Genomic DNA, 14544 nt, shown 5'->3' on the forward strand with positions numbered 1-14544 from the left:
GCTGATGGAATCAGCCAATCAGAATCAAGTTCAATCCGATTGGCTGATCCAATCAGCCAATCAGATTGAGCTCGCATTGTATTGGCTGATCGGAACAGCCAATAGAATGCGAGCTCAATCTGATTGGCTGATTGGATCAGCCAATCGGATTGAACTTGATTCTGATTGGCTGATTCCATCAGCCAATCAGAAAATTCCTACCTTAATTCCGATTGGCTGATAGAATCCTATCAGCCAATCGGAATTCGAGGGACGCCATCTTGGATGACGTCCCTTAAAGGAACCGTCATTCGTCGTCTAGTCGTCGGAAAAAGAGGATGGATCCGCGCTGGAGGTCTTCAAGATGGAGCCGGTCGTCATCGGATGGAAGAACATAGAAGATGCCGCTTGGAGAAGATGTTTGCCGGTCCGGATGTCCTCTTCTTGCCGGATAGGAGGAAGACTTTGGAGCACCGGATTATGGATCGCCAACCCCCGCTTGGGTTGGATGAAGATCTTGGAGCCAGGACGGATCGGTGATACCTGGATGGTGAAGACAAGGTAGGAAGATCTTCAGGGGATTAGTGTTAGGTTTATTTAAGGGGGTTTGGGTTAGATTAGGGGTATGTGGGTGGTGGGTTGTAATGTTGGGGGGGGGTATTGTATGTTTTTTTTTACAGGCAAAAGAGCTGAAATTCTTGGGGCATGCCCCGCAAAGGGCCCTGTTCAGGGCTGGTAAGGTAAAAGAGCTTGTAATTTTTTTATTTTAGAATAGGGTAGGGAATTTTTTATTTTGGGGGTCTTTGTTATTTTATTAGGGGGCTTAGAGTAGGTGTAATTAGTTTAAAATTGTTCTAATATTTTTCTTATGTTTGTAAATATTTTTTTATTTTCTGTAACTTAGTTCTTTTTTATTTTTTGTACTTTAGATAGTTTATTTAATTGTATTTATTTGTAGCAATTGTGTTTAATTAATTTATTGATAGTGTAGTGTTAGGTTAATTGTAGGTAATTGTAGGTAGTTTATTTAATTATTTTATTGATAGGGTAGTGTTAGGTTTAATTATAACTTAGGTTAGGATTTATTTTACAGGTAAATTTGTAATTATTTTAACTAGGTAACTATTAAATAGTTCTTAACTATTTAATAGCTATTGTACCTGGTTAAAATAAATACAAAGTTACCTGTAAAATAAATATTAATCCTAAAATAGCTATAATATAAATGTAATTTATATTGTAGCTATATTAGGATTTATTTTACAGGTAAGTATTTAGCTTTAAATAGGAATCATTTATTTAATAAGAGTTAATTTATTTCGTTAGATAAAAATTATATTTAACTTAGGGGGGTGTTAGTGTTAGGGTTAGACTTAGCTTTAGGGGTTAATACATTTATTAGAATAGCGGTGAGCTCCGGTCGGCAGATTAGGGGTTAATAATTGAAGGTAGGTGTCGGCGATGTTAGGGAGGGCAGATTAGGGGTTAATACTATTTATGATAGGGTTAGTGAGGCGGATTAGGGGTTAATAACTTTATTATAGTAGCGCTCAGGTCCGCTCGGCAGATTAGGGGTTAATAAGTGTAGGTAGGTGTCGGCGACGTTGTGGGGGGCAGATTAGGGGTTAATAAATATAACATAGGGGTCGGCGATGTTAGGGGCAGAAGATTAGGGGTACATAGGGATAACGTAGGTGGCGGCGATTTGCGGTCGGAAGATTAGGGGTTAATTATTTTAAGTAGCTTGCGGCGACGTTGTGGGGGGCAGGTTAGGGGTTAATAAATATAATATAGGGGTCGGCGGGGTTAGGGGCAGCAGATTAGGGGTACATAAGTATAACGTAGGTGGCGGTCGGCAGATTAGGGGTTAAAAATTTTAATCGAGTGGCGGCGATGTGGGGGGACCTCGGTTTAGGGGTACATAGGTAGTTTATGGGTGTTAGTGTAGTTTAGGGTACAGTAGTTAAGAGCTTTATGAACCGGCGTTAGCCAGAAAGCTCTTAACTCCTGCTTTTTTCAGGCGGCTGGAATCTTGTCGATAGAGCTCTAACGCTCACTGCAGAAACGACTCTAAATACCAGCGTTAGAAAGATCCCATTGAAAAGATAGGCTACGCAAATGGCGTAGGGGGATCTGCGGTATGGAAAAGTCGCGGCTGTAAAGTGAGCGTTAGACCCTTTAATCACTGACTCCAAATACCAGCGGGCGGCCAAAACCAGCGTTAGGAGCCTCTAACGCTGGTTTTGACGGCTACCGCCGAACTCTAAATCTAGGCCTATATCTGCATGCCTCCGAAAATGAGGCATGCAGTTGGCGAAGTTGCACTTGTTTAACCCTTAAAGGGACACTATACCCAAACATTTTCTTTCATGATTAAGGTAGAGAATACAACTTGAAACAATATTCCAATTTACTTCTATTACCTAATTTGCTTCATTCTTTAGATATACTTTAATGAAGAAATAGCAATGCACAAGGTGAACCAATCACAGGAGGCATCTATGTGCAGCTACCAATCAGCAGCTACTAAGCATATCTAGATATGCTTTTCAGCAAAGAATATCAAGAGAATGAAGCAAAATAGATAATAGAAGTAAATTAGAAAATTGTTTATAATTGTATGCTCTTTCTAAATCATGAAAGAAAAAATGTGGGTTTCATGTCCCTTTAACGTCCACAGACGTACAGGGTACGATGGTCGATAAGGGGTTAAAAGGGACATACAAGTGGTATATATGTGTCATGTGCCACTAAAGTCAAAATTAAAGTTTCATGTTTTCATGCAATTTAAACAACTTTCCAATGTTCTTCCAATATCAAAACATGTACATTATTTTTATATGCACACTTGAGGCTCCAGCTCCTACTGAGCACGTACAAAAGTGCACAGTATATACGTATATCCATTTTGTGATTGGCTGATGTCTGTCACATGATACTGGGGGAGTGAAAAATGAATTAACTTTGACATTTGCCAAGCAATTTTATACTGCTCATTTCAAATTCAAAGTGCTATCACATTATCTTTATATTGTGCATTTGTCAGTTATTCATTTCTACTATATATAATGGCCCCTTAATGAATACTTTCTTTCCATTTAGTGTAATGCAAGGATATTGGATACATGTTTAAATAAATATATGCTTCACATGACTATTCCAGTGGATTGGAATATCACCCAGGAGTCATTTACATTGTTTTCAAGTACAGATTATATCAGTCAGCAATTTATAAGATCTACTTATTTTAAATGTGTTTTTTTTTTTTATTAATGTTTTTTTATAGGGGCTACAGGCTACCAAAATTATGAGCAAAACAACTCACCAGGGACCTACGATCCGTACACTGGAGGGCTTAATGAACATGAACAGTTGCAACGAGCCATCAGGGAAAGTCTTAATGAAAGAGGTATGAACTGAATAACAGTACAGGTTAAATGTGATTTGTTGAGGAAATTAATAATATGTTAATTAGCAAGGGCAAATGAAAAAGTACATGAGTAGGAGAATGTTTATAAGAATAATGATACTAAATGAAAGTATAAATATGAATGATGGGTCTATTAAACATATTTGTACACTAGATCATCTCTGTTGAAGCATTTTGAATTGTTTTTCTATTTTTGATACTAAATAAAACATTATACGTTATCCATTAAATTTATAAAATAGATTTAAAGGGATAGTAAACACCAAAAATGTTATTGTTTAAAAAGATAGATAATCCCTTTATTTACCATTCCCAAGTTTTGTATAACCAGCACTGTTATAGAAATATACTTTTTACTTCTGTAATTGCCTTTTATCTACGCTTCTGCAGACTGCCTCCTTATCTCAGATCTTTTGACAGACTTGCATTTCAGACTTGCAATTAATGCTGACTCTTAAATAACTTCACGTGCATGAGCACAGTGTTGTCTATATGAAACACATGAACTAACGCCCTCTAGCTGTGCAAAACTGTCAAATGCAGAGGCGCCCTTCAAGGGCTTAGAAATTAGCATATGAGCCTACCTAGGTTTAGCTTTCAACTAAGAATAACAAGGGAACAAAGCAAATTTGATGATAAAAGTAAATTAGAAAGTTGTTTAAAATTACATGCTCTATCTGAATCATGAAAGTTCAATTTGGACTTTACTATCCCTTTAACAAGAATTGATGTCTGTCACATTTGTGGAGAGACCCCCTAACATGAATATTTGTGCCAGCGTTATCTTATTTTCACTGATGAGGAAAAAATTAATTTCTAGTGAAAATGTGATGCTATAGGAGCATGAGAGATGCAGGGGGTTAAAAGATTCTCCCTAAAAACACTCAAGCCTATTTAGTAAAAGTGGTTGTTTTTTTGTTGTTGTTTTTTATCTCCAATTTGCAACTGAAAATAGGATAGAAGCAAAATAATGGCAGACAGGATAAATGCAGTAGCACCCCTCTGAGGAAGCGTATAAGTGAAACACGACCACGTTATTTTAACTGCACTCTGTTAATTTCAGACTATCTACTAATTGATATTTTTATTTGTTGTTGTTACATTTGTTGTAACATTTGGGGCATATTGTGGGAAGGATGGGGACGGGATATATAGCATATTTAGTGTAAAAAAAAGTGGCTTATCTACCCTTATATAGGGCAATACAGGACACAGTTCCTAAATAGAGGCTCTTACATTTACCTAATATCGTTGATTTTTCCCCTCCTCCACTTATGTGATAGACAATCTAAAATCAGCAACATTGAAGTACTTTATACAAGTCACAGTTACAGAGTTGTGTTTTTAACTATTTTTCTGGCACGCTAGATACAATTTCTATTCCTGCTGCCTTTTTAACTACAACTAGTAAAAGTTAAATTTTAAGTGGAAAAATATATACTTTATGTGTAGAAAGAGCATACTTTTCCCTATTCTCTTAAAATGCTGTAATATGTTCTAAGCACACTCCCAGCCAGTTACCTTTTTCTATAATACAGACAACAAGGTCAGCTGGGAGAAAATAGAATTTTTGCCTTTTCCAGGACGATATCCAGCTCTTAGTATCTCAAATGTCTGAAATTTTCCTGCCCCAATTTGAATTGCTTAAAAGTCAAACAGCTAACATAATGACAGAACTTAAACAAATTAACAGCCGTCTCATAGAAGTTGAAGACAGAGTATCTAGTAATGAGGATATAATCTATAAGCAGGAAAAAATCATAACAGACAATAGCAGGACACTAAGTAGACTACAAGATAAAATCTATGAGCTAGAAGATCGATCAAGACGTAATAATTTGAAAATTATAGGTTTATCAGATAAGGGCGAATTCCCAGACTTAATAACCTTTGCCAGCATTACCCTACCCAAGGCATTGGGTATTATATCCAGTGACACGCCAATTTTAGTTGAAAGGGCTCACCGGTTGGGGATGCCTAGAGACAACCTAAGAGAGAAGAATTACAACAGGCCGGTCCTTGTAAAATATCTAAATTATCAGGATAAGAACAGCATTCTGAGGGCATATAGGAAAATAGGAAAGTTAGAAATTAATCAAAACAAATTATTGCTCTTCCAAGATTTCTCCAGTGATACGTCAATGAAAAGAAAAGAGCTAGCCCCCTATTGTACTAGGTTAATCAATGCCGGCCTGAAGGCTAGACTAACATATCCTGCAAAGATAATAGTGGAGGAAGCGGAGGGCAATGTCACTCTGGTTAACACAGAAGAAGTGAGAGACTTTTGTAAAACTAGACAGATAAGGTAAACAAAGGGTTGAAAAAGAGATCCTAATTGATTATAATTTTAGTTATAGGGGACTTATGTTGTTTTTTAAATAATGTGGAGGTGTGTGGTTTCTTCTTTTTTTTTTTTTTTTTTTTTTTTTTCTCTCCTCTCTCTTGTATTGCGCTTTGTGTTCTCTCCCACGCTGCAGCTATCAGAAGGTAATGGTAGAGGGAAAAGGGCAAAAATTAAAAGGCTAACAATAAGATGAGGAAGATCAAATTTATTTCATGGAATGTAGGAGGGATAACAACACCAAGAAAAAGAAAGTTGATAATCAGACACTTAGCTAAACTTAAACCTGATATTGTCCTATTGCAGGAAACACACTTGAAAAACACTGAAGCTCAGAAACTCAAATGTAACTGGGTAGGACACGTAATAGCATCAGACTGTTCTAGGAGGAAACGGGGGGTCGCATTCCTATTTAACAAAGATCTGGAATATAATATACGAGAGAGTCAAATAGATTCTAATGACAGATGGATAATTCTAACTGTGGACATTAAAAAAATAAAATATGTAGTGTGCAATCTATATGGGCCCAATGTCAAAGACCAACCATTTTGGAGTGACATGATAGCAAGATTAATGTTGAAAGAAGACCCAAATATAATTCTCGCTGGAGACTTTAATTTAACCCCTATACCAGCATTAGATAGGTTGTCCCATAGACAAAATAGAAGGTCTACGCAAAATTCTCAAATATTTTTCCAATTATGTGAAGAATTAAGCTTACATGATATATGGCGGGTGCAGCACCCCGGGGGAAAAAGTTTTACTTGTGAATCCCAAGCACATAAATCTCTCTCGCGTATTGATTTTTTTCTAGTCTCAAATGCTTTATTGCAGGAAGAGATAGGTACAGACATTGGTGAAATTATAATATCAGATCATGCTACAATATCACTGGAGGTAGGGGTACGTGAGCAATATATACGGGGGGGAAATAATTTTTTTTTTCCAAAGCATATGATTAATGATGGACCCTTGCAAATATGGATAAAAAGTAAATGGCGCGAATACTGTGTTAATAACCAAGAGTATGCTAATAATTATGAAATATTTTGGGAAGCAGCCAAAGCATATTTAAAGGGAGAGATTAAATTATATATGATCACTTTAAAAAAAAAAGGTCATAGCTCGCGAGATTCATTTAACAAAAACTGTTGCTAGGGCTCTCCATAACTATACAAACAACACTCTAAGGAAATATTGGTTAGAGTATAGAAAGGCCAAGCAAGAAAGAGATTCGTTTCTCCTGGCTAAAATGATAAAGCAAGAAGCCAGAGCAAATTCTGTTTATGGTGGTAGATACGGTAAATCAGTAAAATATCTGTCAAAGTTAGAGAAAGGCAGGAATCGGAAGAATATAATTGAGAATGTGATAGTAGAGGGTCATAATTATACACAAACTGAAGATATTAGTAAAGCTTTCTATGAATATTATAAGAACATATATACCTCGAAAGCTATAGATAAAAAAGCCAGTAAGATATTCTGGAACACTATCACTTGTCCACAGATTACTACAGATCAAGCGAAGGGATTGAATTTGCCTATCTCCCCAGATGAGGTCATAAAAGCGATAGAGGCAACGAAATTAGGTAAGGCACCTGGACCAGATCAAATACCAGCTGAGTTTTACAGGCTCCTAAAATCAGAAATTGTGCTTAATTTAACCTGTCTATTCAATGAATACTTTATGGAGGGAAAATCAATGTCGAGGTTCTTCTCCGCGTCAGTCATAACACTTATACCAAAAAAAGACAAAAATTTAACAGATTTAGGGTCATACAGACCTATCTCCTTGTTGAACATAGATTATAAATTGTTAACATCTATAATAGCGAATCGTCTCAAGGTAGTACTTCAAGAAATTATTCACCAAGACCAAGCGGGTTTCATGTGTAACAGATCTCTTACTAAAAACATTAGAAAAACATATACGCTAATAGAATATTTTTGGAATAAAATCAATAAGGAGAAAATAACATATCAAGACGATATTGCTATGGTTATGATTGACGCGGAGAAGGCATTTGACTCCATAATATGGGATCATTTATATGTGGCCCTGACAAAATTCGGCTTTACAGGAAAATTGATAGAATTTATCAAAACTATATACAATTATCCAATCTCCTCAATAGCGATTAATAATACCCAAACGCCTTTTTTTAAAATGGAGAAAGGTACACGTCAGGGCTGTCCACTGTCCCCTCTTTTATTTAATCTGGCCATTGAACCCCTAGCAATTTATTTACGCCAAGAACTCGAGGGGATAAATATAGGCGAACAGAAACTAGTGCTGTCGCTCTATGCAGACGACCTATTACTATACTTTAAACATACATATAAAAATATCCCCATAGCGTTTGGTGCATTAGAACTATTCAGTAAAATCTCAGGCTATAAGGTAAACACAACTAAATCCGAGATATTATGGATATATAAAAAGAAGGATAGCAGGATTCAATATGACCTAAAGGAGGTCGAGACGCTCAGATACCTTGGGATTATTCTACACAGAGATCCAAATAGTTGGTACAAACTTAATTTTACTCCTTTTTTTTCTAATATGAAAGCCAAATTACAACTCTGGGCACTACTTCCAATTTCCCTATCAGCTAAAATCATAATGATAAAAAATATTTTGTTTCCACAGATACTATTTGTAATGAATAATCTCCCTCTATTTATTAAAGCTAAAGATATTAAAATATTTAACCAGGCCTGTGCCAAGTTCCTTTGGAATAAGTCTAGACAGATGATTTCAATTAAAAAACTATCTCAACAGAAGGAACAAGGTGGCCTAGCTTTCCCAGACATTAAGGCATATAACTTAGCTATCTTGGCACGTTATGGGATAGATTGGCTGTATGATGGCAAGACATTGACGAATTTAAGGCTAGAAGAGACTATTATACATCCGTTTTCTTGTAAAACAATTCTTCATTGTGTCAGTATCCAATTACCAAAAAGTATAAAGTTGTATATCAGTATTTATAATGTAGTTAAAGCTTGGCAACTTTTATGCTCTCGGCTTAAGATTAATTCCCACATATCATCTTTTCTGTTGATCAGAGGAAATCCTGAGTTTCTACCTGGGTGTTCGTATAAGTTATTTAGAGAATGGGATAATAAAGGGCTCTCTAAGATAACACAGCTCTTAGACGAGCAAGCCAATATAAGAACCTTTGAAAGTATCGCTAATGAATTTAATCTTCCCAATAAACACTTTTTCGCCTATTTACAGCTACGAAATTTTCTGATTAAGAAATTACAGCTTGGAAATTGGTCGGAATGTTTCGCGGAAATTGGAGGGTATATAAAGTTATATAAGCAAGGTAAACATTCTATTTCTCTTTTATATAATATCCTGCTGGCTAAGCAGGGTCAATTATACTCTGACCAACATATCTCGCATTGGTCGAGGTATTTTGAAGGAGTTAATTATGATTTAATTAAAAAAAGTATTAAATGGTTGATGAAAGCGCCCCTTCGCTCCTCCTGGCATGAATCCCATCTAAAATTACTTAATAATACATACATTTCACCGAAAAGATTAGCACAGTGGTCGCAGGACAGCATGGGCCTCTGCCATAAATGCTCTTTACCTTGGGCAGATCTGTTACATTGTTTTTGGCATTGCCCGAAAGTGTGGCAATTCTGGCAGAAAGTTAATTTTTGGTTAAACAAGTTGGACCCAGAGTATGTTATTGCTAGTCCAAAAATGATGGTTTTCTTAGACTCGGGAGGCCACAATACTGACCTGATTAATACAATTATACTAATTGTCCGCAACCTCCTACTAAAAAATTGGAAACACAGAAAAGCCCCCCCCTTCACTAGATTTTTGGAAGCGGTAAAACAACAGATAATTTTTGAACAATATAATATTTCTACAATGCATAACAAACAAATTCAAAGATTCTTTAATAAATGGACCAAAATTATTCAAACATATCCGCTCAATATACAGTATATTCTTACTAAAGAACTACATAAAACAGAATACTTTGAAGGTTTAATTTTGAGAGAAGTGTTCCCAGTGGCATGGTTCTGAGAGCCTGTAGCGGGGGAGAGGAGACAAATTTAATAATCTATATTTTTTTTTTTTTTTTTTTTTTATTTTTTTTTTTTTTTTTCTTTCTTTCTTTCTTCTTCTCGCTTAGATAAATATGCTAAAGGCTAAATGTATTATGTATTGATTAACCGATCACGGCATTATGTATGTATCTTGATTTACCCTGCGTGGTACACAAATGTGAGCGAATGTGCTCTGTTGATACTTTTTTCTTTCTTTTTTCTGTTAAAAACTAAATAAAATAAATATATGTAAAAAAAAAAAGAATTTTTGCCTTTTCCACAAATCTAGGATCACTTCCCTTTATTTTGTTATATATTATCTTTTTCATCTTTTATTGAAAGTAACTGCTGTTACCTTTAACCATCAACTCAGTGGCGGCTGATGAAGTTTTAAGTTGCTGTTTTACATTGTTTAAATACAGAAATCAGACATTTATTCAGTAATTTATGTGCACTTGTTATATAATTTAGCTAAAACAAACTTGATATCATATTAAAGATCCCCTTAAAGTGAATGTAAAGTTTGCGGAATGAGTGCCCAGTTTTTAAAAATCCTATTAAAAACAGGGGCACTTTTATTCATCAAACCCAGGGGGGAAGCCGCTCCAGCGCTTCTCCAGCCCGTCGCAAGTCTCTTCATCTTCCAATCACAGCTTCCCCCCTGGGGGAATCATTGACTAAAGCAAAGCTGTGATTGGAGGAAGGCCGGGATTGTCATTTCTGACGTAGGAAGAGGCTTGCGACGGGCGGGGGAAGCGCTGGAGAGGCTTTCACGAAGAAAAGGTAAGTATTTTAACAAAACCAGTGAAATGTAAAGTTTGATGAATGAAAGTGCCCCTGTTTTTAATAGGATTATTAAAAACCTGGCACTGGTTCATCAAAAGTTACATTCACTTTAATCATCATATTTAATCAGAAATATATCACTACTATTTACTAAAAGCCAGATTACAAGGGGAGCGCTAATTTACACTCCCGTTCAAACGTTAACTGCGCTAAAGGTTCGGTTATTTGCTCTCGTCGGGTTGCGCTCATATTATGAGTTGAAAGTAAACTGTTTTTACTTGCGCGCTAACCCGACAAGTGCAAAAAGCCTAACTTAGAATATTGTGTGCGCGTTCATGCGAAATGGAGCAAAAAAGGGAAAGATAAAACTAACACCCCACTCGCACGCAAACACGATTGCATATTGTCGCTTACTCGACATGAAAATATGAATATTTCACATTTCATAAATGCATATTTCTTTCCTAAGATATGGTGAGTCCACAGCTTGAGTAATTACTGTTGGGAATATCACTCCTGGCCAGCAGGAGGAGGCAAAGAGCACCACAGTTAAATTGCTAAGTATCACTCCCTTAACCACAACCCCCAGTCATTCTCTTTACCTTTGGTGCATGGAGGAGGTGAAGTTTAGGTGTCTGAAGAAAATTTTTTATTTCATCTACAAGCAAGTTTTGGGGTATAGCCGTATTCCACGTCATTCCTTGCAGTCGGGTAGTGGTGGCTTTAAAGCAGTTAAGAACTTGTAAAGAGGTACTTACTGCGTTTTCCTAACAATTGCCCTAGTTTAGAAAGCCAGAGTTGGCTACTCTGTTCTTTCTTTTTCAAAGGTCTCTGTGAAGAACTGTGTCTTCTCATACCTTGTAACTGTCTACATGCCAAACAGCGGAGCAGGTAAGTGCTTTTTCTTCCAGTTGGGGAGACCATGCACTTAACAAATTAAAAGACACTGCTTTTTTATTGGGGCATAGATAATCCTGTTGTATGGGTTACACTGGGGCATGAAGCAGGCACTGTAGCATGTGTAAGACTAAAATTTAAACTCTTTTAAAAAGAAAGGGTAAAATGTTTTTATTAGGCTTTATTTTCTGACACATATTTACTTAATAAAACAATTCAAATTTAAACTGAAAGTAAGGCTGAATTTTCTATTTCAGCAGCTTATTCATTTCCCCTTTGCTTTTAAATAAAACAATGCAACATTTTAAACTGTCCGATTTGAAAAAACGGTTATTTCTGGTACTCAGTGTACCAGGAAGCTATTAGTGCTTCTATGTGTCGCAGCAGTAATTTGAGCTCGGCTTTACTTTATAACGTTTCTGAGGAAAAAGTAGTTTTTCTCCATTTCTGGGTGATCCGGTCTTAATTGGTAGCGGGAAGGTACCTCAGTAATTGAGATGTGGGGTTGCCTGAGGGGTATTTTAGAAGTTTATTTGATGTTTATTAAATGTTTCTTCTTAACTTTTCTCACATAATTTTAGCTGGGGATCGATCCTAATTTGGGATAAAATGTAAAGTGTATTTTTTCCTTAGCTTATTTTAATTGAATATTAAAATCTTTGAAACTTATCTTTACAAGTTTATTTACTGTTTCACAACATGTCTGATATGGAGTAAGAGTCTGCTCTAATAAATTCATGCTTATTATGTTTAGATGCACAAATTGCAGCTCCTATGCAATTTTGTTCTTCATGTGTCAAGAAAACCTTGCAAAATAAAGGTAACATTTTTGAGCCTAATGTCTCTCAGGATGATGCTATTAAAATAATTCCTCAGCTTTCTCCTGCTATGTCCCAAGCCTCAATGGTGTCACATGCAGTGCCCTGTGGTTCCTCTATAACTCCTAGTGGAGTTTATTTAAAAGCAGAAATTGCTGCCCTGGTATCTTCAGCGGTATCTGCAGCATTAGCTGCCATTCCCAGATTACAGGGAAAACGCAAGAGGAAATCTAGAAATGTAGAAAGTAAGGTGCCTGTCCTCAGTTCTGCTTCCCAAGTTGCCCTTTCTCATAAGTCTGATGAGGAAGATACATCTGGACTTTCTGAGGGTGAAATCTCGGATTCAGACAGTATAATTTCTTCTTCTGAGACCGAGGTGGTATACTTCAGATTTAAGCTTGAACACCTTTGTGTATTGTTAAAGGAGGTTTTAGCTACTTTAGATGACTCCAATACCCCTGTCGTTGTCACTTCCTGTGCCAGACCATGCTAGGGAGATTATCTCACAGGAATGGGAGAAACTAGGGGTGTATTTTTCCCCATTTTTTAAAAATAAAATTGTGTTGAGGACTCCAACTTTGGGTACAGTATACCAAGGGTGTTTAATGAAGGGGCCATTTCCACTCTGGATTGCTGCTCTTTTAAGGATTCGATGGACAAGAAGCTGGAGGCTTATTTGAAAAAGATTTATGTTCATCAAGGTCTCAAATGGCACCCTGCGGTGTGTATTGCTACCGTGACTAGTGTGGCATCCTATTGGTTCGACACCTTGTCTGATTCTCTTCAAGTAGAGACTTCCTTAGATGAAATTCAGGATATGATTAAAGCTCTTAAGTTGGCCAATTCCTTTATTGCAGATGCTATTTTACAGGTTGTTAGACTAGGAGCTAAAACTTCTAGTTTCGCTGTCCTAGCCAACAGTGTGTTATGGTTGAAATCCTGGTCTGCGGACATTTCCTCTAAAGTCAAGCTTCTGGCGATTCCTTACAAGGGCAAAACATTGTTTACACCCGGTTTGGCAGAAATTATCTCTGATATTATGGGTGGAAAATGGTCTTTTCTACCTCAAGATTAGAAGAATAGGCCTAAAGGACGTCAGAGTAATTTTCGTTCCTTTCGTAAACCTCAGAGGAAAGCCTTCCCCTTCTTCTTCCAAGCAGGAACAATCAAAGTCTTCTTGGAAACCCAATCAGTCTTGGAACAAGGGGAAACAATCAAAGAAACCTGCAACTGATTCTAAATCAACATGAGGGGTTTGCCCCCGATCCGGGATCGGATCAGGTGGGGGGGCAGACTTTCTCAGTTATCTCAAGCCTGGATACGAGATGTCCCAGATCCCTGGACTGTGGACATAGTATCACAGGGTTACAAATTGGAATTCAAGACTTTTCCTCCCAGAGGCAGATTCCTTCTCTCAAGATTATCTGCAGATCAGATAAAGAGACAGGCTTTCTTGAAATGTATACAACATCTTTCCTCCCTGGGAGTGATAGTTCCAGTTCCACTGCAGGAACAGGGTCTCGGGTTCTACTCCAACCTATTTGTGATTCCCAAAAAAGAGGGAACTTTCTGTCCCATTCTAGACTTGAAGTGTCTAAACAAGTTTCTTAAAGTTCCATCCTCCAAGACGTTTCATTCTTCCTTTAGTACAAGAGGATCAGTTCATGACAACCATAGATCATGTTCCTATTCACAGGGACCATCACAGATTCCTGAGATCTGCCTTTCTGCACAAACATTTCCAGTTTGTGGCCCTTCCATTTGGTCTACCCAGGGCTCCCATAATTTTTTCAAAAGTTCTGGGGGCTCTTTTGGCAGTGACCCCTTCCCTTGTGATCCCTTCCCTTCGTGGAATTGCTGTGGCACCCTACCTGGATGACATATTGGTTCAGGCTCCATCTTTTCAACTATCAAAATCTGACACAGATATTTTGTTGTCTTTTCTTCGTTCCCACGGATGGAATGTGAATCTGGAAAAAAAGCTCCCTTTCCATTGCTACAAGAGTAGTGCTCTTAGAGACCATAATAGATTCTCTATTGATGAAGATTTCTCTGACAGAGGTTAGGATAAACAAAATCATTTCCTCTTGCCTCTCTCTTCAGGCTACTGCTCATCCTTTAGTGGCTCAATGTATGGAGGTAATTGGTCTGATGGTGGCTTCCATGGACATCATTCCTTTTGCTCGATTCCATTTAAGAGCTCTCCAGTTGTGCAT

At 37.1% G+C, this 14544-nt stretch overlaps 1 protein-coding gene across 6 annotated transcripts in view; it reads left to right on the forward strand.

Annotated features, from left to right (window-relative positions):
• The window catches only part of RHBDD1 (rhomboid domain containing 1), a 526647-nt gene that overhangs the window by 409247 nt on the left and 102856 nt on the right, over positions 1–14544 (forward strand). For all 6 annotated transcript variants that reach the window (XM_053710028.1, XM_053710024.1, XM_053710023.1 and 3 more), the window contains one exon: positions 3266–3388. In XM_053710028.1, the coding sequence (XP_053566003.1) occupies positions 3266–3388 (123 nt within the window). The remainder of the gene's footprint in view (positions 1–3265; positions 3389–14544) is intronic.

Source organism: Bombina bombina, chromosome 4 (genome assembly GCF_027579735.1).
Source record: "Bombina bombina isolate aBomBom1 chromosome 4, aBomBom1.pri, whole genome shotgun sequence".
In the NCBI taxonomy this organism is placed as follows: domain Eukaryota; kingdom Metazoa; phylum Chordata; class Amphibia; order Anura; family Bombinatoridae; genus Bombina; species Bombina bombina.